Here is a 25,286-nt window from a genome sequence, read left to right as displayed (position 1 = left end):
TTACAATATTTACTGAACCGTTTCGTTAATTTCCAATACCGCAACGTACCGTTTCCACTAATCTTTATCGGTATCAAAACTGTTAGGAGTGGTAAAATTTAATTAGCACACCTAATTATTGCAAATGTATTAATATCATGTTACAATTGTGAGGGGTAACAAGCGTTACGGATAGCGGTTAATTACTTAAGTTATATGGCATAGTCACGCCAGTCGTCTAAGCTGGCCTGACAGAGGCCAGTTAGCAAGCCAGTATAGTAAACAAACTCGAGATGGAACAAGTTAGTACGCTTATCAGTCTGTGCTGTCTTCAAGTGAGTTACAAGGCCGGTAACGAGCCAGTTGCTGTCTTACTGTCTTCGTAACTGTACTGGCTTGCTCATTGGCGAAGTGTCCGACGGACGAACGGCACTCGACTGGCGTCGCGTGTTAGCTCAAATTCCACGTTCTAATTAACTTAAGTTACCTCTCGTGTGTTTTGTACACAGATCATTCATGTTATGCAGCACGTAACATACAATTAGAGACCACTTTTTCTTTGGTATTTAAGATGTTTATCGTGATAGAGTTTTCCATCATAAAGTTAGCGGTGTTCGAACGATAAAGAAAGTTTTAGATATCAATATTGTTCGTAAAATCGCTTGGATAGCATCCAAGTTGTTAGTGAGACAATTAATCCATTGAGATGTGAAGACGTCACAAAGACTAGAGATGTTTTTTTTTTTTTCAAAAAGTAGGTTTATTATCTCTCATGACATTCGATTCTATTGTCTATAGTATCGCTTTGTGAACAAATGAAATGTTTATTAGTCGCGTGACTAATCAATATAAAAACGACTTTTTTTCATATCAGACACAATCTGTAAATAAAAATGAGTAAAATCCGTAATTACTCAATAGCATTCATCAAGAGAAATGTTATAATTAGACCTGATTGAACCTTTGCATAAATACTAGTTTTAATTTATTTGATTGACTGTGCTAATTTGGTAACAAGTCTGTTTGAAAATATTAGTTTTGTTCGAGACATTATCTATTTAAAAACATGTAGATCTATTCCCAGATTGGATAAATTAGGCAATTCATTGATAAGATAAAATATTATGAATTGAAACTATGATGACTGTTTTCAACATTTACACAGATCACCGCCTTTTCAAGATAATTTGGTTATCAAAACATTAGCTAGCTTCAAAGTTTTTATAAATTGAAATAGGTCAATAAATAAATAATTTATCGAGGAATAGAATATTAATCGTCTGAAGCAGTTTTTACGTCACGATCGAATTGACGCAACAACACACCTTGAAAACATATTGAATGCACCAACCTATGATAGAATATTAAATGTACTGAGTCAATCAACTTCAACACAAGGTTCATAGATAATGACCAATCATTTGTAGGTACAATGCATTTAATTAAGTCACCACTCCATTTACCTTATTAATTGGGAATATTGCGAAACATGACTCATAAATCTATCGAAGAAATAAAGAATGGTCTAATTGAATTACTTGGAAGTGCGCTTCATAGATTTATTAGAAGTTACGGCCTTAATGGAGACTGATTGATTTCATAATGGAAGGCGTCCACTGAGATTGGTCAAATGCATATTTTTTGCGTTTAAATGACACTGAATACATCATTCATTACTCTAGTGAGCAGAAAAGTTCACGTCTAAATAAGTGAGACATACGCAAACAGAGCAGTTTTGCGGTGCGCGTTCGATGCACCCATTTCGGGACGATATCGCACGCAATTTAACAACAACTACTACGGAATTACCTACACTGTAACAGTTGTCAAATAACGAACTTTTCGAACTTTGACGTAGCCAGCGACATTTTCTTTGTAATTATAGGGCGCATGCTCATTGATGGTGTGCCAAGAATGTGGCGTCGCACCGTCGACGCCACGCCTCGACTTCTTCAATAACAAGATTGTCAACAAAAACTTTGCGTCCCTTTATTCCGCAGCGAATTCAGCAGGTTTTAAAACAAGACTGCAAAGCAATATCCGTAAAATCCAACTGCATAAAAGTCAGCGTTACAAACGCAACATTTATTTATTTGGATATTATGAAGCAAGGTTGGCTATTTGAAATAAAATTTCCTAAGAAACGAGCGTAATCCGTAAAATTAAATCGTAAAGTTTACTCTCAAGAATTCTGTCTGGTTTCCTTCAGTGTGTTGGCTCGGGGCCCAATGTTAGTCCCAACCGCAGTCCGCAGTCATCGAGCTCCATCAGAGACGAAGCGACCAGCTCTTACTGCACTGACCTAGAAAGCGAATTACTGCTTCGCCAACACCTACTCTCACGTCGTCAATGATATACCTAGACAGATTTTATGAACTTGGCAAATGGAAAACTTTATAGACCCACTTGGATTTCCAATTTATCGGGCAAGCTTCTAACTATGTTTATGGTGAAAACGGATTTAATAGTCCTTATAAATCATAGCGATATTACTGCTCCGGAGACAACGAATCGCCTGTTAGATTATACCCCTAGAGTGCTGGAAACGAATTTATTATAGCAATGTTTGCACATGCGGGACATAATAAGTTTTACCTGTCGGGAAAAACACGACAAACAATGTTGGCTCGGTCGGGCTACGAGATTATTATGGCGAGCTGATTTATGATCGTGTTATCGAACGATAAGGTTCAGTATTGTACGAGGAATGGCGTTAAATTCGTCCGGCGTCAGTCAACAGTCCTACGCTCCAGGCTGCACAAACATGACCACCATAGACAAACAGTCACGATGTCAACGCTATCTAATCTGGAAAGCGTCAGGAACAATATGAATAGCGTGGGCTACACAAACATTACCAATATACACTGTACTGTTACATCACGTAGACATGCTTGTTGGGTGCGTGCACTCGCAAATGTACCGATAATTACAATACCTAGCGAATCGATCGATAATCACAAATTAATTACATAAGGGACTGCACAATTCTGCTTCAGATATTTGCTGTTTACAGTGCATAACGTAAAGCCCTCTGAAACGTGCACATTAATAATTATATTGAGGCTTTTATTATCCGAACAATAAATAAGCTCATTGTTCATGCGTGTGAGTGCATTTAATGATAACCAGCACTCATATCGTATTTCACTTAGCAGTACATTTTACCTGCCAATTGAAGTCTATTATCCATTATAAATGATGTTAAATGCTCACATTATGTTTCAGTAAAAGTCGTTTATGAACGGATTAACGATTCATAAATAACCGCAGTGTAAGTGCTCTACAGTTTGCCGCAACATCCTGGGAGGAATCGGGCCGAGATTCGATACAGTGAGCAGTGGCAGCTGTACAGTAAGCGTCGAAATACGACAGAACCCAATAAGCAGGCATACATTGATGGTTTTGTTACAGGCGTCTCCGGAACACTCAATCCACTTACGTCAATGCATCCACACGGACGAAGTTCTGAGAAGGGTTGTGTTGGACGTAAGGAAGTATATGTTGGTAAACTGTGTTTACATAGGACAATCGTAGAGTTTGTTCCGGACTATAAAATTGTTTCTCAGAAAAAGGGGCTGTTCCGTGACATGTGACAATATGAATAAACTTGTGACAGTGATGAAGGTCTAAAAAATATTTTTCCAAAGGGTGTTTTTGCAAGAAACATTCAATACAAAATGACGTAAGTAACATTTTAGTAAGCTTTTGAAATATCAGCATCTATTACATGTTCTTGTCGACACACTTAAGTGTTATGGAAATCAGTAAATAGATGAAAATGAACTAATAACATTTCCGCATACCGGGACTGTCCAATGAACTCATTCCCGGCGCCCACGCCTAGTCGTCCGCGCCCGTATTACTATGCGACATAATATCAAAATTGGCCCTGCAGACAAACATTATTTCCGTGAACCGCGTGATTTATGCGAAGACCAGTGTAAGTGCCGTGACACACGAATACTATGAAACTACTATGTCATCCTTACACCACTTTACGCGAATATTGATACTGATTAAAAAAGGTAATCTTAATTTCATTGAAATATCAAGAAATTGCTTACGTGCGGCTACTCACGTTCAACCAAAAACGCAGAATAGGATGACATCAACTGTGGTGAAATATTTTGATTTAAGAGTGTTAGAAATATCTAAACAAACATGTGCAAAGTTATCGATTTGATATGCACCAAGGACTTATGAAGGCGATGAAACAAGAAAATTGTGTTGAGAATTGACGACCCGCGTGGGCACACACCTACGCATAGACCATGAAATGAACATATTACAACACAGAATAAACGAAAACAGAAAATATTGTAACTTTGACAAATAATAATAGAATGTCCGATAAAGAGAACACATTGATTCACATTCAATATTACTGATAACAACAAATGTTTGTGCAGGCTTATATCATCGATACCGGCAACCTTATCGATACGTGGTACAAATGTATTTTTTTACCCGAAAGGTGAAAATAACATTACCTTATGAGTAAACCACAAGACTGAAGTTTGTAATTTATTTAGTAAAAAGCTACGGATATTATTCGTATTAAATTATTGGATTCGATGTTAGTTCAGCTATTTGCCAATCGCTTTCCATCGACTGCAATTTCCGTAGTGACCTATTTCGTTCAAACTTACTTATCGAGTTCAGGAAGATTAACCAGCTGTTACCTCCAGTCTTTGTCACTTTACCGCTACTTTGTAACTGTATGTAGGTGCTATTAGGGAATGCAATCCCGATCCCGCGGGATCCCGATCTCGCGAGATCTCGTGTAATTTTTCGAGATCAATCCCGACGCATCATATGACGAGATCCCGTTCGAGATTGACGGGATTGGGCGGCAGTGGTCAGTGACGCAACACACACACAACCAAGTCCTTTTGCACCTGTATATACGTCCACGAGCTTAGAAAAATTAGAATCTACCATTAAAAAAGAAATGGATTTGCTTGATTGTGGAGGAACAAGGGGGCGATTTTTGCAGTTTGCATATAATTGCTTCGCCACGCTGTTGCCAACCAGCGTTGAGTCGGAGAGGGCATTCTCAGCAGCGGGGTACATTGCAACGGACATTAGATGCCGTTTAGCAGATGAAACTATTAATACACTTTGTTTTTCAAGGAGTCATTTTCAAAATCACTCTTTTTACTAATTCCCTTGAAATAAGCTTATTGTTTTGATTACCTAATTTACCTACGTTAATTTCCTTACAACCTGATTATTATTTAGTTGGTAAGATTAAAGAATAAAGGTTTTTATTTTCTTTCGAGTAATATGTTATTTTAATTAACCTCACTATCACAAACAAGCAGTTATCAGACATACAGCTTTTTCAGTCATCTGAATTCAATTTTTTTTTAAATTAGACGGGATCCCGAAAATTCCGGGATCCCGCGGGATTGATATTTCTAATCCCGCGGGATCCCGAATTTGCAATCTCGAGTCGGGATTGCATTCCCTAGGTGCTATACATACTTACCTATATTTATGTGCCATGTGACAAAGTTGTAAACGAAGCTTTTCCGTAATCCTACCTACATCAACAATATGATAAGTAGATAGGTACAAACGTATTTACAAACAACTGTGACTCACTGCTTACAACGTGTGCTGAAATCTTATTTATTTTCTTGTGTTATTAGTTAAAATAACCTGATTTACCGACATTTCAATAGGCGGCGGTGTGCAGCAATAGAGCTTGACTAAGTAAACTGGAGGCAACGAGTGTGACAGAACTCGGCTGGTGATCGTAGTCGACGTGCGAAAGTCGTTCGTCGACCTTGCCGTGAGCGTCGCGGAACGCGCTGCGCCCGCGCACGCCGCGTGCCATTCCGCCTACTGCACACAGTATACACCTAACATAAACTTACCAAACGCCTGCGCATACTATCCTAAGTGACCGAGAAGAAAAACTGGATACCAATACCATCGAGCAAGTGTTTCATAACAGTGATGATTGAGCTGTGTAAACTGAAGCTATAAATAGTTGCCAAAGCAATCAGTTATGCTGCTTATAACAAAGAATTTCCTGCATTCCGAGGACGTTCATACACATCGTTATATCGAAATGTTTAATGACGTTGCGACACGGACAAGTGAACTCGATCAATCAACTGCGTTGAAAAGCAATTCTCACATAATGAGTATTTCTCTTTACAGTAATTATTGAGAACCATGACACTATGTTCGTGTTAGTCAATCAGGAAATATTCATGTGAGGTTTTTGTTTTATCTGTTTGTTAATGTTTCTTATTCCGTGAGAATGAGCAACAAAATAAATATATTTTTTTTATCTTTTGAGACGAAACAATCAGGACAATGTTCACGAAAAAATTATAATATTTCAGACACAGCATTAAAATTGATCCAAAACAATCTCACAATAAAACCTTTTAACGACATCTTAAAACTTGCAGATGAATTGTAAGATATTGTGACAGGCAGCGTATTACAATAACAACTGAACAGGGTTTGAACTGAAGCCAAGAAACTATCCTAACGTTCGCATAGAACCAGAAAACCTAACACTATGACTATATTAAAGTGCCCCAGAAGTATATTTTGTAGCTTCATGGGATGATAACATTGTTAGTGTAATTCTGGCAATGGATATAATTGTCAATTGTTTTAAAATCCACGTAAACCACATTGAACTGGAGAGACAATAATAATAAGACAATAGAGTTCGATAATACTTAGCACTATTCATCAGTTTACTACACATAATAGTACCACAAAACCAACAATGGTTGAAACCAAAAACGTATTCAAGATAATTCATTGAATATTATAGTATTTTTTTTCTTCGAAGCGTGAGTAATGATCATCGCTGTTCATTCATACTAATTGGGTTAACTGTAGTTATGCAAATACGTTGATAACATTATCTGAACTAATTAAATGAATATTCCAAGAGGTAAATTAGTAGAGGTAATTGTGAATGGGATTCCCTGAACACTATTTACAATGCAATCTTTCTTTAGAAAAGTGTCTTCGAGCATTATAAAAAGATATAACGGGAAGCTCTTATAGACTTTTCCGAAAATCAGTATAAGTACACAGTACCAGTATAAGCCCGTTGAGTGCAGTTAATAATAAGGATTAAAGAAGTTCTCCTAATAATACCGGTTTACTTTGCTAACAAGGTTAATGACCGTACACATGATACTCAAGAAAAAATAAAACACGAACAGGATGAACCAAATGATGAATGGCTAAAAGAGATGGAGTATCAAATTGGTCTTACGTGGGTCAAATCTAGGTCTTAAAAGATGGCACTTATTCATTCAAATGATGACTCATGGTCTCAGAATTCCATACAACGTAATTTTGATGGATCCCATGACTCATGAATTAGAAGTATAGTGATGATTCCCTACAATCAATCTCTGCACGATTCTGTTTATAGTTTTATACTTCTTCGATTAGTCATTGCCACATAGAACAGCTTAGCGAATATTTCTAACGTTCTTTTAAAATCATTATAAACACAACTGCTATAAAAATAAAGCGTGCAGTTGTTGAATCTTTAAAGAAAAACAATTATTCTATTAAATGAACTGGCTTTTCAGAATAGTTTTTTTGGGATAATATTTTATTTAGGAGCATTTACAATAAACACTGAAGGAGACCTTGTATCTGTATTTCAGTGAATAAAATGTGTGAAAAAAACTTTATTACTTATTTAATTTAGAAACGATCTTCAGATAATGCTGTTATAACAATGACGAATACAACAAAGTATTACATGAAATGCTAATAAAATAATAAAAACAAACCGTCGTTAACAAACACGATACTATTATCAAGGTCTGAAAACCAAGAGAGGCTCATTTACAGAAGGATTTCATTTATTATTTGCAGAATGATCTTTTACGACATTTGATGTGATTCAAATGTACGTTTGATAAAAACAAAGAGATCTTAGCAAACTGAACTGACATAGACAAAGGTTAAGATTTAGACTAACAAACCTATAATAGGGAAGAGCCAATAAAGACGACATAGAAACAATTGTCGTTCATAATTCTACATAGCATGCCATTAGGGGCAAGGTGACAACCGTACAATGGTGGGACGATAAAACGAAACGACCCATTCTTGCGGAGACCATAACTATAATAGAAGATGAAGAAAAAAACGCGATTTAACAACGAAAAACGAAATTAGACGTCGAACGTTACGTCGAATACGTCCACAGAATATTAATCCACAACGATTTAATTTCTGATTGAGTTGCAGGTGTTTTGGGGCCTCAACCTTTCATTAAATTTAAAACGGGTACCGCACCACAATCGGTACCTGATAAGAATTGATTAAAGCAAATGCTAATGCTCGCACACGTATCGAAACGTTTATATGGTCAACGACCGACTGGTTACCCTAATACGGAAATTATCAATAAACGTACATATCTTTTAGAAATATTCGATAGTGATAATGATAACAGTGACACACAAAAATGAATAACAACAAAATTGGAAATAATAGATTACAAATAAACATCCGTCTTTAAAATTCAGGTCAGCATCGAAACATTATCTTATATCAGACAAACGCCACGTTTCGCAAAAGTGAAGAGGACGCATTCATATGCTAAGCTGAGCGAGATCTAGATACTGCAACTTTATCTTACAAAGGAGCCCATTGAGGCGCGAGTGCACAAGCCGCGACCTCGAACCTGTGACCCTGTACACAATGCGAACAATTGTAATGTAAATGTGGATTGAACCCGTTGTGCCACTCGTACTCTGGTACCGATTGTTGTCGAAGTTCGCATCGAATGATGCTCGTAAGTCATTTCACGTGGAAAATGACGCTGAGCCGCATGTATCGCAGATACCAAACATAGCACTGCCCGTTATATTTCTGTTGCAATGGATTCTAGATCTTGCTGATCTGATCTAAGGTTTGTATGCGCTAGTTAAGCTAAAATAATAGCGAGGGCAGTAAAAACTTGATTTATATTCACTGTTTATGCTTCTACTGCTGGACTTCCCAGGATTAGGATTCAAATTCCATTCTGAATATAACTAAGGATCTCAAACCATTTAGTGACTTGTTTGACAAAATTAAGTTAGAGCATTTGTATTCTCATTCACCACTCTAGTGTTCTCTACTTTCATAATTCCCACCCGCTTACTAAGAGTCTCAGTAATTGATTTCATGCACTTAATACATTAAGTTTTTCATTAATTCTCAGATCGGCGTGAAAGTCACGGTGAAATCGAAATGTCTTGCTCATCTTGAATGATAAAGAGCAAGACCAACATACTTGCATAAATAATGCTGGTAATTCTATAAATACCAACATGTGTCTCTATAAATCCGATTATATTTAGGCAGGCTTAAAGAAGACTGAAGAATGTGGAATAAAATTCTGTCATAATCATAACAAAAAGATATTTATAGACTGTTTAAAGAAAATGTGATGCTCGGTCGTAAGGTTGGAATGATATATTGCACATTTGAAATGAAGAAAAAGAACGAAGCAATAAAAATAAAGTCGAGAGAGACGAACACACTTAGGAAAACCAAGAGAGCGAAACAACGTACATTAAGTGTCGTTAGTTGAGATCATTAATTATCACGCAAGCAATCATTATGATACGCGACGCTCATTAGTTGTTACTAAGGCTGATTTTCTAGTAAAATACACAGATTTACTCACTACGTCTCAGAACGATAAGATAAGACTACTCTCTTCTATTATATTACGTTATCTTAAACTGGGTGGTATTATACACATAATAAGATCATTAAAAATCATTTGCGTAACCTAATAAACTCGTGAATGTAAGCGCACATAGTAAATCACCTGACATCCAAAATGTTATAACTTGAACACATACGAGAGATAAATACGCAATATGAATGCCAGACTCTGGATATGTATGAATAATAATCCAAAATAGACACAACTCAATAGCACTAACAATAACACAAACATTATTTGAATACAATAAGCCTGATATAGTTGATATAACATCATTAACAAATCATGATGTAGAAACATTGCGTTGATTTACAGCACAATCTATGGCCTGTCTCAATCTGCGATATCTCAAATGCAACGTGCATTAGAACAAGGAGATTTCGTGACTGGAGCAGATATAAAGTATATTAATGCAAGTGGTACAATAGTTTCCATATCATTGTCGGTTGTCGGCGGAGTCGGCGAGGCGTGGCCAAGTCGACGCGGCAGCGTGCCCACCCGACCGTCCCGCGCTCTCCCTATGAATTTGAGAATTATGGGATTACCGCGTTTAGAAATCCAAGTAGGATTACAGACCACTTTGTTATTGGGTTTTAAAGAGTTAACATGATCGATATCATCTACAGTCCAGTTAACCTTGTCAGTATTATTCACATCTTTTGGCACCATTGAATGCTAAGAGAAGAATTTATAGTATGGCTAAATGTTACAACGGTGCGTCATGGGTTCATAAAGCGTGTTTATTTGAACTGGCCAGCGACCCAGGGTCATGATGATTAAATAAAAGAAACCTACTATACGTCATATTACGTGTAATTACATTATATTTTAATGGAAGCAAGTCACGTAACAGAGCGTTAACGCAAAAACAGGGCTTGAAAAATCCAGTTTGATTTATTCCGCCTTGAACTCAGGAAAACGAAATAAAACAAATGTAGGCAGACGTCCAAGAGGCGACCCTACTTTACATATACCATGTAAAACTGAAGTTATAAGAGTCTGAAATAGTTGGGTCTGTATCCGAACGCAAAGGAACATTCGCTGTTGGGACATTTCAATAGTGGTACGTTATTATGTCGTTACATGTGTATTACGTTGTTCATGTTTCTGCTACAAGGAACCATTTGGCCATTCCTAACAGAAATAACAATCAGAAATAACGCGGTGTTGTTGTTTTAGATAACTGCACATCAGATGAAACACGAAGAGGAGTTTTTTGCCGACATGAAAATTGCCTATAATTGCTGCTAACAACTTCCTAGAGTAACGTTAACGCATGTCACGGACGAGGCAACCATGCAAGCTTGTAGACAGGCACACCTGAATGACCAAGCAGATAAGTTCCGACCTTTCAAGGCCAAATCCAACGGACTTATTTAAAACGTAACGTCCAAAGCGTGCCTTGTGATGCCTTGATCACAGTTACAAAATTCACGAACAATAGAGCAACTATAACATTTGAAACACACAAAACAAAGGCATTTAATTCATTGAAAACAGGATCGTTAGTATTCGGAGAGGCCATCTAATTGAATGCGCTTTTTGCATATTATCGGCGGACATTTCGTAGGATGCTATTCTGTGAGCGGTGCTATTGAAATGTATGTACGGTTCGTTTTAAATTAACATTGTTAATGTTGATTTCTGGGTATTGTTTGATGGTTCAGATGGACCTTTGCAAACAGTCCTTTGTGAGCGACATCTCTAAAATTGCGAGAATGAAGACCGTATTTGTAACGATTCAACAAAGCGCAATCTGATGTTAAATCATCTAAACGTAAGAGAAGTTTTATAATGCTGAAACATAGGTAAAAACAACTAAAGCTTACAACAACACATATGTGTCGAATGCTACTGTGCAACTTCTTATTAACGGTCGGTATGGAGTTGACAAAAACTAGTCGTGCCGGGAACTGAGTGCAAGGTAGCCAGTGGATGCGGCATACCAGAATCTTGAAACAGCGGTGATTACCGCCTCACTCGCGTAACCAGTGTAATAGAAAACTTACCGTTGCAATATTAGACGGAAGCGCATTGCAGTAACATTAGCTTTGTATCTCAAGAATTCTTTGTGAACAAAGGAACAGGTTTTCTTATTATCATTTCATATTATTTCCTAGAGTGAGTCGAATCAAGGGTTTATGCTCTTGTAGATGAAAAATTTAAACTGCACCTTTTATCCAAATATCTACATCTACCTGTCCAAAAATAACATCTTTCACGAACTTGAGTTTTGTATTCGACAAGAGAAATCACGATAAGAACAAATCGGGCAAAAGGAATCAATCGTTCTCGTCCTCCCGGTCGTTGACCCGAGGCGCCGGGCGATCGCACCTGCGCCTGCGACGCCTGCGCCGAACTGCCGGATAAGGCGGATGCCACCAAGGCCGCGAGCTTTTTAGCCTCTGACTCACTCTCAAACTCCTGGCGTACAACGAGTTTCAACCGTTTCCGCATAGCATTATGAAGATTAAAACGTCTATGGACCGTCTTAAACGCCAGCGTGAATTAATTAAAACATAAAAGGATATCATTGACAAATACATCGAAATGATGATACTTCCAAAAATTGGTTTGTAAAATGTTCTCCTCTGTTATTAGTACTCCCCATCTCTCCCATTTGATCTAGTCACTTCGTATTGTGTAAGATAAGTCCTTCTCTCCGTAATACAGACAATACAACCAACCAGCAAAGAAAGCGTTGAAAAGAGTACCTGTTTCGGATACTCCTTTTGACAGATAACACCGTAATGAATGAACTCAATGGACGTTGTTTGCAAAAAAGAAAGTATACTTTCACGAACATTTAAACCATCAGCAATATGACCATTCGCGAAATACTAGTTAATCAATTCAGTTTCTAAACAAATAATTCACAGCTGATTATAGATGCGAAATTACTTAAACAGAACATTGCTTAATAGGGAATGTCTTCGACTCTAGATTTAAAAGCAAGAGCTGCAAAATTTAACCTTCATGGAACAAATATTAATGTTCTCACCAAGTTATTGTTGCAATCGTATACAAAAACTCTGGTTCTACATTAGTCATAAACGTTCTGCAATTCTAATTATAGCGCAGTAATTTTCACAGTAAATCATAATATTATTAATAGGTAAAATAATGGTTTATCAATATTACATTTGCTTCGTTTACATAACGTGAACAGTGTATTACATAAATAAAACAATAAACACGAACATGTTTTATGTGCAGTTATAGGTACAGCAAGCACGGTTTGCACATAATACTTGTAATAAGATAAATACGCAACGGGTATTTGAATCAGTATAAATGCAGTGGACTGAACAGAAAGGGGTGCTACGCTAGTATATGTGCATCTAAACATCTACCTGCTAAGAGATTGTTTTACAATTCTTACTGCAGTACTGAAACAGACCAGTTTTTTAAACAAAAGAACTACAATGAGTGTTATGAGTTACGTTTGAGTTATAACAATCACAACGCCTCATCACACCGAAGTGATGTCAATCTAGTTACTATGAATTGTCGGACTATTACAATAACATCTTCATATGAAATCAGAACACATTATTACCTTCGGAAATCGTGGGCAGCACGTTGACAAAGTTAACAATTCCGACGCCTGTTAGCTGACTCATTCACCAAAACTAACTTAAAACGAACACTCGAAAGTAACGTCTGCTTAGTAGCAGCGATATTTGAAAACAAACAATATTGAGAACGGTAACACACTTGACACCTTATCACGTAGCCCACATAGATAAGTGGCAAATTAAGTTTTTGGCACTTCAGATTTTTGCAATCATGTCAGCGTCGTTGCACAAAAGAAAAGTACAGTAAGAATTAGAAATTACTACAGTGGTCGACCACTGCGCACACTTTTTCCATAATAAGCGAGAGAAATGTTAAACTATCACATGAGAGCGGCCTAGATTTTTATGTAGAGGTCGAGGTGCGCGTACGCCGTGCTGTCGCTGCGGAGCGCCGGGGCTTACTGGCCGGCCAGACAGACAAGTCAAGCCAACGCCCGTTCACCAGTTCACCTACTCTTATCTTTCGATGACTGTGTATGTGGTGGTACTTGCTTGCTTATTTCTCGCTGCGCTTACTTGACTGGTTACTTATACTGCATCGAATGTAGTTTATGTTGCTGCGCTTGGATTGCACTACGGCCGATATTATGCGAGAAAGGCACAAAAAGGTGTTTAACAATACCTTACCTCTTTTTCTTTTATAGCCTTCTTTAATCGCATGGAATCAACGATAAAATAAAGGAATTTGTAGAACAAGATAAATGACTTGATTAAAGTATCGATTGAATTCTTTTGAACGTAGCTTTGTTGTGATCCCGAATTTATGTGAATAGCTTAATAAAATTTCTTATTACATTGCCTGTTCGTGATCTTTGGAGGATATCGCTGAAGCTGAGATTTAAGAGGGGATTCATGTTTAGGCCCTGATAAGAATCAACAAACTAACATTATGAAGTACATATTTAAAGTTTATTGTCTAGGAATATTTTAAAGAGAGCATTACCAAAGATGTAACCAAATAAAGATGATGAGAGATGCTAAACATAGCCTAGAAAAGGACTAAGAGGAGAGAAAGTTCCCAATTCCACAGAATATTTTTCTACACGTTTCATTAGTCTGAGCACTTAAAAATTTGACATCAAACAATTATGTTAATAGCAATACCCAGAAAGGTGAAACATTATAATTATTTATTACTTTTAAAACAGTTAAAAAAGTGTCTCGGCAATTTCATGAACGACAGAAAAGTCAGAAATAAGCAGCAGTATTAAAAATACACTACATAGATTTACATAAGTAGTGTACATTAGGAACTATAAACTATCTCAAACACAAATCGGTAACCCGAGATCTGAATGCAAATTAACCGATACATAAAAATGCTAATACAAAAACAATGAGGAAAACATTAGCCTTAGAACGGAAAATAAAACTACTTCGTATGTGACATAATTGCATTGAATAATTTATTTCGCGATCTTTATGATTAGCTGTTGAGCGTACACGGAAATGAAAGTGCACTATGATGTTTTGTTTTGACATTATTGACTGCTCTGAACACGGCATCAAACTGACTTGATTTATGGAGCCAGTGTTTAGTAGAGTGACTGCCTTAATAAGCTGGTAATAGGGTTGTATCTAGTTTGGTTATTTTATTAAGATTTAAAAGATCATCCATCATCATCATCATCAAGATTGCAAGTTATCATTGCCACCGATTTGCGTGACATAGGTACTGTGGTGAGTAAACTCCATCCATAGAAAAAACATGTGTAGCTTATCCTCATTTTATAGAAGACACCACTAAATATGTTAGACTAGTATCGAATATAAAGCAGAGCACTGCGTCGACACACCTGTCTTCAATTCTCAGTACATCCTCAAATGCCAAATGTCCGGAAATACAGATGCAAGGAATTCCTTTGTTTAACTGAGCAGATGAAAAAGAGGATGCAAACCCTTTGGCTTTATAAGAAAAAAGTAATACCCACATAGGTCAGTAATCTAAAGATTTTGCTAAACAGCCAGCAGCTACACTGGCACGAATCGATAAGAAATACTTACAGTGAATCCTAATTGAAATATTCGTCCAGGAAATCATAAATTGGTAGACGATGTCGCATTGAGGAAATGTTGAAAAGCTCGTAAAAGTCCATTAGGTCATAGTCGTAACTAAGAATGGACTAGGTGTTATAAAACGGGTTTTCGATACAAATAAAATCAGAGCTAAACCGTTAACAGGAGATTTAAAGGAGCTGTCATATAAAATAAACTATTTGAAAACAACGGTAAGGAATGTTCTAAACTGCAAAGACAGCAAGGCCAAGAAGAGGAGTTAGAAAATGAGACATGAGAAGTAAACTGAAGTTACCAATGTGATGTGAAACACAACTGCTGTCAGGTATCGATTGTCGATACATTTCATAGCATCATTAAACTTTCATGAGACGTAGAAGTGCGGTGGCGAGATGCTCCGCCTCCATTTCACAATATGGGCCAAGAAACTTCATGAAATTTCATTTCAATATCGATCTGGACAGCAAACACTATACGACTACTTTATAGTGATGTTATATCCTACGTTGTCTACTCTGGGACATGTTTGTTGTTCCTTTATCCATATTAAATGGCAGCTATAATAATTTATTTCAGCCAACGAATTTTGAGTAAAATCATTTTTCCTGTAAACAAACAAGGAGCTCTCCTCATTTCTAGGAATTTTCGTGCTACCAATTAATTCTATTTTTATCTAATCTCACATAAAGTACGGTTTGAAAGTTTTATGATTGGTCTTAAATTTACCCATCCACTAAGATACATCATTATTAACCAAGTATCAATCGTAATACTAATCCGACCAATGAATATTTTTTTTCTTTGTTCTGAAGAATATGTTAGTCCCCACGGTTCTACAAAATTCCATGACTACTTTCATACCCAGTGTCAGCTCAACAATAAATAACTTAAGTATACCATAACTCACAGAGTTAAGTACGTCAATATTTTTCCCCAGCCATAATTTAACGATACATCAAAAGCGCATCGTACCGTACCTGTAGGATAAACAATTTAAACATTAAGTAACTTTACTGCTCCATAAAAACATATGCTACTCACTCCTCTTCGAAGTGCCGAACCCATCTTCGTGGCCGTTGCACGTCCTATCTTCATCATATTCATAAACTTTGAAACTGTCGAAAGAATACAGCTTGACGGCTTTTCTAGTCCTTCTAGTCTAAAACTTCACTGATACGGACTGAACGCAATTATTAGTCTGAATCGACTAATTAGAATTCGTTGTTCTATTCAAACGCACAGACCTAAAGTACACACTACTCGTCTCCCGAAACTGAAATGTTTAGTTCCACAAACGACACACTGCTCACCGATAACGTCAAAGAGAACTTTCGTCGGCTCGTCACACCACTTTGAGGCTAAAATGTTTACAATTACCTCAACAACTTTACTAAGATGGAAGCCGGCTTACGCACGAACTATTGTCATAACAGAACAATGGACCCGGCGATAATGTTTAATATCACAACAGGAACGTTCTGAATTCAAAATAAGTTATAAGTTCGCGATCGTAGGGGCTCAGGGAGCTGTCAGTAGGGCGGGAGCGCTCGTGAGGGCGACCGCGTGTCGTCTGGCTGGGCTGCAGTGCCCCTGCCCGCCGCGCCGGCGCCCGGAACTGTGTCAGCAGACGCGGCGCCCAGAGCACCCCGGCACCCCGGCCTTTCATGAATACACCTCTCTCTATGTTTGACGCATCAATACATTCGTTGCCGTAGGCTTGCCAAACTATAATTGCCGCATCAACGTGAATTTCTTAGCATTTTTGAAATGTTAAAGATAAATTCTAGTTAGGGACAAATATTAGAAATAATTATAAGTACAACATATGTAATTTATCGCTAGAAAACGACACGGGTATCTTCCATAGAATCGATGAAGGCTGTTAGTAATGGGACTATTAAAGCCGATTAATTGCCTAATATCTCTCGGAGGTTTAAGGTGTTTTTTCCACCATTTGAGTTTGCCTTCCAAACTGCCATTATAATGACGATCTTAGCGGAATACATTTCAAAGGGTACAGAAGCCACTAAGAGGGAATTTTCGCGCCCTTCCTCTCTTGGCTTTCTTTGCTTATTATGGGCAAATATACCCTACAAGGAAAGTCCTACTTGTTTTTAATGATACACTTCTATTATTTTGGCCCTTGAAGTCGTAAATCATGTCAATCATATGACCTACTAGGGGTAAGTGCTCTTATGACTCGACATCACGAGGTATATCGCTTCAATTTATGTAAATAATATCTTAAAGTACCATTAACACATCACATGCAGTTTCTGCAGGCACAAATTTTCGATTAGATATCTAAATACGCACATGGTTTGGATTGACCGAAAATCACATGATGGTGAGCAAATATGACGAATTTATAAGGTCTTTGTCATATGAATTATGGCCAAGAATGGCAAAGTGCTAAGCAAATGCAAAAAAATCATTACAAATAAATTAAGACTTAGATACTTATAATATTCATACATAAATAAGATAAATGAAAAAAATAATAATAAAATGCATACCTACCAGATCTCCCTAGCTGACAAGCTTATCGATCATTAAAATCTAAATATGGAATTCAAGAAACTGTCGTTCAACGTAACCATAACGAGTTCATTGGAGAATCATAAAATAAGTCTTCAGAGAATTTTTATAGAGCAATATAATAGATCTAAAGAAATAAGTTCTACAATAATTAAGCAAATAGACTGGTAATAAAATAAAATGGGCTTACGTCTGCCAAGTGCCTTTTGTGTTTATTTTAAAGACCAAGTAGATGTTTACAAAATAAAACTGACAGACTTTATAGAACAACTGAAAACTTATTACTTTCAGAATTGTTTGAAGTAGCACAATATAAAATACACATTTATCATTAGTCAAACTGCCATAAATCTGGGATATTTTGATAGAAAAATAGAAAAGACTTTTATGTCTGAAAAGGACCGATTCATAGTGGCGGTGCTGTAGTGAGTACGATTGTGTCTAGTCTGCAGAAGTTGGAACGTTAACTTGAATGCACCCTGTAATTGTACGCAGTCCATTGTGGGCGACAGAGACGTGTCTAGTCTATTCATTGTAGGACCTTTGTACAAACGTAAACATTGAGAATGTATATCTAAAGTAAACACCTTTACCTACGTCGAAAACTCGTGATCTGGGCCAGTTGCTTTGCATTTTGTTCGATATTTATATGTAGAACAAATAACTATAGGTCGTGCATGCTAAGGGAATAACTATCACTTTAGATTCTTGCTACTGCTGAGAAGATTTAATTACATTACTCCTTACGAATTAGAAAGCTGCATCCAGCTAAATAGCCCGTGCTCTTATAAATAAACACCAATCCGGCCAACCAACTGGCCCAGATTATATTACAGAGAAATATTGGAGCAATGAATTAATTTGCGGAGAACTAGTTGTATGTACAGTCCGCAAAGCTCTTTCTATCTTATCGGGCTAACAGATCGACCTTTGACATTTCGTAGCGAGCATTACAGGCCACCAACCTGGGAAATGTTATTTCGAACTGGGACAAACGCAGTGTTTACGTTACCGAGTAAATGTCGTCTTATTTTATACGTTAAGCAAATATACCTCCAGAATTTCTGAGTAGAACGATACATTTAATATTTAACTACCGCCAGAGCTCTTTGCAAATCATACTCGGTTTTCTATTACATTAAGACCGGGAAAATTATACATTCAGCGAACAACATACCAACCTAGATATCGAGTCAGATTTTGCTGTTAAAATTGCATTGAAGGACCTGCTCAATTCAAGCCATGTGTTATCGAAATTCCGGTTTTTGAATAAGCAAATTTCTCAGCTCGAAACTTAAATAGACTTTGTCCCTATAGTTGCGTTGACAAGGTCGACAAGTGTTGCGGCGACTGTGCACCACGACAGGTATCTAGGAAACCGCAATACAAAATCAGGTGAGGGGAGAAGTACCTGGCCTAACCCTCTATTTTTTAACCTTTTTTTGTGTTAAGTGATCATTCAAATTCTTGCGAAGTATGGACTCTCGTTTATTGGTCTTTAGACAGAATTATAAAATTAAATTTTCGAGTCTTCGTCTTTTCGCCTTTCGTGGTAATCAAATAATACTTAAGTAAGATTAGAAGATACATTCAACCCGTGATGCAGGAATGCTGATAAGTTCTGACGTTAATAGCTATAGAGATTAATTAGCTAGTTTTTATTGCACATACGTAATGAAAGTCTGCAATCTAAGGTGCTGACCTTTCAGGTCCTGCTTTGTTGGTTCGAGTTTTCTTTATGTAATCACTGTTGACGTAGGTACTCGTTTTACTATACTAGAAACTACGGTAAAGTAGTATGTTTATTTCCGCAAGGGTCTCTATCAGCAGTAGATTACGAGTAGTAAATTTTATGGCAGTGCACGTATGATTTACGTGGGTGATTTTGTCTAGTTACATGTATGATTTAGCCTTTCCAATTACATAACATAGAATCTATCTGAAAATATTATATATTGGGAAATAATCCATCCTGTATGCATAGCGCATTTAAGTAATTTAGCTGCTAGCGTGCGTCAATGACGTCATCAGGCCATGCATCCGTGCGTAGCGTGCCCATGCACCGCAGTGAAACAAGGCTTTAACGAATCACCTAGGGAGCACCCAGTTTGCGAGGGAGATTACCTACCCCCAAAGCGCATAAGGTCTGCCTCTACAACAAAGATGTGTGCAAATATTATATTCCGCGTTTTGTGAGGGTAACTCATCCTAATGATCTCTATCCGCAAAACTCTTTCTAGATGACACAAGACGTCATAAAATACCGACTCTCTTGCATTCAGTTCAATAAAATTCGTCCGCAATATTGACTTGAAAAGGCAGGGCCACCTCAACTCATAATACCTAAAACCTCGAATATTTTCTGGCTACCGTTCGTATATGCTAATTCGGCACTAAAAGCCGGTCGTGATATCGAGCCTAAGAGCTGTAAGATCGATATGTCGGGAATAGACATGCGACGCGAATCAAACTGTCACCTTGACCTGGTTACCGCCAAATGTTACCCTCGCTCATACGTTTCTTTTCATATTGACGCGACTGATGTGACCAAAGAGGTATTTAGCCGTCTTTGCAACCTGCCAGTCCTTAGCCAGTAGAAAGGTGACTTTGCTTAGGTATTGTTGTCATTTATTGTATTTGCAATTGTGGGAAGATGATATTAAAAAGGCACTAACCAAGTTAACCATGTTTGAAAGGACAAACTTTGGACAATGACAAAATTCTGGCTACTATGTTGATAAGCATAAACCTGTCAACAATTATAAAGTAATTACTTGGTAAATTGCTACTGCAACCACGTGAAGGATAAAATTGTAAAATAGATTTTGAAAGGAGGAAAATTAAAATTGTACCGTAGTTAAATAAAATAGCTAATTAGTCTATTTCTATGTGGAATAAATGTGTTTAATATTTTATGTGACCAATTGGGTTTTTTGAATGGTTTATTATAGATTATGGGGATAACGGAACAATGTGTCAAAGGTTGTCACTTCTTTGGATAGTTCGATAATGTTAGAATCAAACCAGACAGATTTATAATATTAATGTATTATAGTTAACATTCATTATTAAATGTAAAATCCTATATCCGAGGTGATAATTTCTTGACATTTACGATCATATGATCGAGCTACAATATTGTCTAATAGTACTAAAATTTTAACAATAATAAAAACCACATGTTTTGTTAACACCTATAATCTAGTTGCATTGCCCTGATGCAAACAAGTCATTTTCTCACATGACGTTATGCTAAATAAGTAGTCGTTTTTTGCCATATTTACTGAAGGTTTTTGCTTTATTTATTTTATTGATGACTACTGTATGCTGAAAGTTTTGCAAAACAAAAAGTGGATGGATCGATGAATTTGTTTACTTACAATAAAATAATTACCTAATGAGACCCATCATCATTCATACATACACATGAGAATAAAATAAAGAGTTTAGAAGTAGAAGAGTATAAAAGCAGGTGGTTGCTTCTCCAAGTACCTTGCACTAATTGGTTTCAACAAAAATAACTAAAAATACCAACATATTTTTTTTTTCGTACTTGAGAAATAATCCTAGCAGCCTTAAAAAATAAGTGAGTACATTCTACTGTGACCTGAATATCCAATTTGTGAATCGAACGTTAATCGCGTGCGTTAAATTTTGAAAGTCTAGTGCTTCAAGACGAATGACTAGTAATAATAATAACTAGGACAAGATGATTTACGTATATGCTTTACTAGTAGCCTAAAAACATACGTTAGGCTTGGATAATTGTATTAAATCCTAGTATAAAATCATTAAGATCCAAAGATTGAGTGGAATAATCGGTGGCATTCAATTTTTTTACATATTGTAAACTTGAAAAGTATCCTCAAACTTTTGGCATAAACAAAAAACACTGAGATCACCGGGTAGCGTGAACTTCCAAGGGAACTTGGTGTAGGATCGGTCCCAAATTATAAAAAGTTATAAAAGCGAAGCAACTAAGACATTCATTAGCAAAATATATGGGCACTTATTATGTGACAACCAAACTTACCATCTTTGACGTTCTTCGAAGATTGTGACGATGACACACCGGGGATAGTTTTATCAGCAGCACAGTACATTGTAATTATTTCCACACTATTGTGCTAATAAGTCACTCTCACCTAATATAATTGTACATATTATTATCAAAACGGTTCGATAACACAATACATTCGCACTAACGCGAAACGCGGCGGCCATTCCACATTCCGGTTGTAAATATTCGTGTCATAGACAATCACAGCACAGCACAGATTGGATTTTGGATTGTTTTAAAAACTGCTTTTGAAAGCTTGTATTAATCCGACATAGTTTCCATTAATCTTGATACAAAGTAATTCATTCATGCATAATTCAAAACACTTAAATTTTTTTTCATTTAATTAATAATTTTCACGCTATTTTCAATGTTTCGCAAGATGGAACAATTGATGAGAAGGAATTGAAGAATAAAATTGTTTTAATTAATTTTAAGAATTTATATCTACAATTTGTTAGTAAATATTATTGTTATGTTAAAAATGAAGACAATCTATTCATTATTGTTGTTCAACAAAATCTTACGTTGCGAACTTTTTACTTTAGTAACCATTGACATATATTCTAGCGATAGACAAGAACATCCATACAAACATCGATATATATGTACTACGTACTAGATAGAACGTTCCGAACAAAAAGCTTACCACACTGAACTGCAGTGCAGACTATGCAGTGCCCAAAATGGCAAATCAGAGCGATTTTGACACCTGCGTCAGATGGATGTCTATGAAACGACAATTATAAAATAGAAAATACATATCAAGGTATAAACTTACACATATAAACTAATTCGAGAGTCAAGTTAGTAAAATTACACGCTGTTCATGCTATTACAACGCTTGTATATCATACTTTTCAGTTATAATTCAATTTTACAAATATGCATTAATTTGTTCCCGCCCGCCATCTTAAATTATGGATTAAGAAAATCGTGCAGAAACAGATGTGCCATAAAACTGGCAGTAGGTAAAATATCAATGAAAACAGACTTCACTTTGTCATGGTATGTTCTTACTTTCAAGAAAAAATAATTAAATTCGCGAAAATTTGTGATAGCCCTCTTAAGAAAAAAAAACATCGTAATTAATATTAAAAACCCTAAAAATAAGTTCCTGGTTTTAATATATTACATGATTTTGCATTCAATTAGATATAAATAAACTTTTTGATATATTACATGATTTTGAATTCACTTAGATATAAACTTTTTGAGTAATGAAAAATGTAGGCAAAATACGAGCGACGTTTCTGCAATTAACATCAATGAGGATGACTACATGTCACAATACGTCATCGAGATGTCAACAGACGACATAAGCGGGTAAATTATTTGTATGGATGTTCTTGTCTATCGCTAGAATATATGTCAATGCATACAAATAATTTACCCGCTATGTCGTCTGTTGACATTTCGTTGACGTATTGTGACATGTAGTCATCCTCATTGATGTTATATAATTGCAGAAGTGTCGCTCGTATTTTGCCTACATTTTTCATTACTCAAAAAGTTTATATCTAAGTGAATTCAAAATCATGTAATATATCAAAAAGTTTATTTATATCTAATTGAATGCAAAATCATGTAATATATTAAAACCAGGAACTTATTTTTAGGGTTTTTAATATTAATTACGATGTTTTTTTTCTTAAGAGGGCTATCACAAAGAAGACGGATCACAATCCATACAAAATTGCCCCACGTCGTATAACAATGTGACGTATCTCAAAAAAAGATAAAAATGTTTAAAAAAATATGGCATACTCTCTAATTCATTTTTTTTACTCCTTCATACGAAAAACATGCTTTAAAAATTGTTCAGGCGCTGTTATGAAAACATCGTTCCTAGAACTATGAATGGACTATTTTATTAAATTATTTTTTTTGTTTGATAGGGTATACCTCACAGGTGGTCCCATAATCATCAGGTCAGGATCTGATGATGGAAACCCTGAGAAATTCAGGGCAACTTTTGAAAGTTGTAGGCATGCGCAGGATAAAAACTTGACTATAAGATGTATGTTTTATAACACTATGCAACAGTGAAGATTCGGAGCTAACCTGATGATGGAGACGAAAGAAGATCGAGGGAACTCGACAACTGAATATGTAAACTACCTCGTGTTTGGGCTTGTATTATTTGTATTGAATAGACCTTTGCAACAGTGAAGGTTTGGAGCTGATCCGATGATGAAGACCAGAGAAGGTCGGGGGGACTCGACAACAAAATATGTAAACTACCTCAGAAGTCGGTGTCTAATGGATGTACTTAAGTTTATATACCCACCGACTTCTAGGCCGATGCTCCTAAGAATAGTTTTTTTTGGGAGTCTGTTTTATTTTATTGTAAAAAGTTTTTTTTTTATTTTTGGCTTTTCAGTGACAAGCACAGTTGTCACTATCCGCATAAGTGGAAAGTTCTTATCAATACGAATAATATAAGCCCAAACACGTGGTAGTTCACATATTCAGTTGTCGAGTTCCCTCGACCTTCTTTCGTTTCCATCATCAGGTCAGCTCCAAATCTTCACTGTTGCATATTGTTATAAGACATACACCTTATAGTCAAGTTTTTATTCTGCGCATGCCTACAACTTTCAAAAGTTGCCCTGAATTTCTCAGGGTTTCCATCATCAGACCCTGACCTAATGATTATGGGACCACCTGTGAGGTATACTCTATCAAACAAAAAAACAATTTAATAAAATAGTCCATTAATAGTTCTATGAACGACGTTTTCATAACAGCGCCTGAACAATTTTTAAAGCATTTTTTTCGTATGAAGGTGTAAAAAAAATGAATTAGAGAGCATGCCATATTTTTTTAAACATTTTTATCTTTTTTTTGAGATACGTCACATTGTTATAGGACGTGGGGCAATTTTGATCCATCTTCTTTTCGCGAATTTAATTATTTTTTCTTGAAAGTAAGAACATACCATGACAAAGTGAAGTCTGTTTTCATTGATATTTTACCTACTGCTAGTTTTATGGCACATCTGTTTCTGCACGATTTTCTTAATCCATAATTCAAGATGGCGGGCGGGAACAAATTAATGCATATTTGTAAAATTGAATTGTAAATGAAAAGTATGATATACAAGCGTTGTAATAGCATGAACAGCGTGTAATTTTACTAACTTGACTCTCGAATAGTTTATATGTGTAAGTTTATACCTTGATATGTATTTTCTATTTTATAATTGTAGTTTCATAGACATCCATCTGACGCAGGTGTCAAAATCGCTCTGATTTGCCATTTTGGGCACTGCATAGTCTGCAGTGCAGTTCAGTGTGGTAAGCTTTTTGTTCGGAACGTTCTATCTAGTACGTAGTACATATATATCGATGTTAGTAACATTTTAGTGCGCTGTTTACGTCAA

The 25,286-nt window shown here is 36.3% G+C and overlaps 1 protein-coding gene across 2 annotated transcripts in view; it reads right to left on the bottom strand.

Annotated features, from left to right (window-relative positions):
- Positions 1-22,091, bottom strand: part of LOC124635011 (cyclin-dependent kinase 14) — a 70,396-nt gene extending 48,305 nt beyond the window's left edge. Inside the window, exon 1 of one of the 2 annotated variants that reach the window (XM_047170745.1) lies at positions 21,875-22,091. In XM_047170745.1, the coding sequence (XP_047026701.1) occupies positions 21,875-21,944 (70 nt within the window). In that variant the 5' untranslated portion in view covers positions 21,945-22,091. Of the gene's footprint in view, positions 1-13,268; positions 13,701-21,874 lie in introns of those variants that run through there. The other variant, XM_047170746.1, reaches the window with a different exon arrangement.
- Between the last annotated feature and the right edge of the window lie 3,195 nt (positions 22,092-25,286).

The sequence above is a fragment of the Helicoverpa zea genome, chromosome 12 (assembly GCF_022581195.2).
Source record: "Helicoverpa zea isolate HzStark_Cry1AcR chromosome 12, ilHelZeax1.1, whole genome shotgun sequence".
Taxonomy (NCBI): Eukaryota; Metazoa; Arthropoda; class Insecta; order Lepidoptera; family Noctuidae; genus Helicoverpa; species Helicoverpa zea.
Note: the sequence above shows the minus strand (reverse complement) of the source record. Positions and strands in the feature narration are given on the sequence as shown.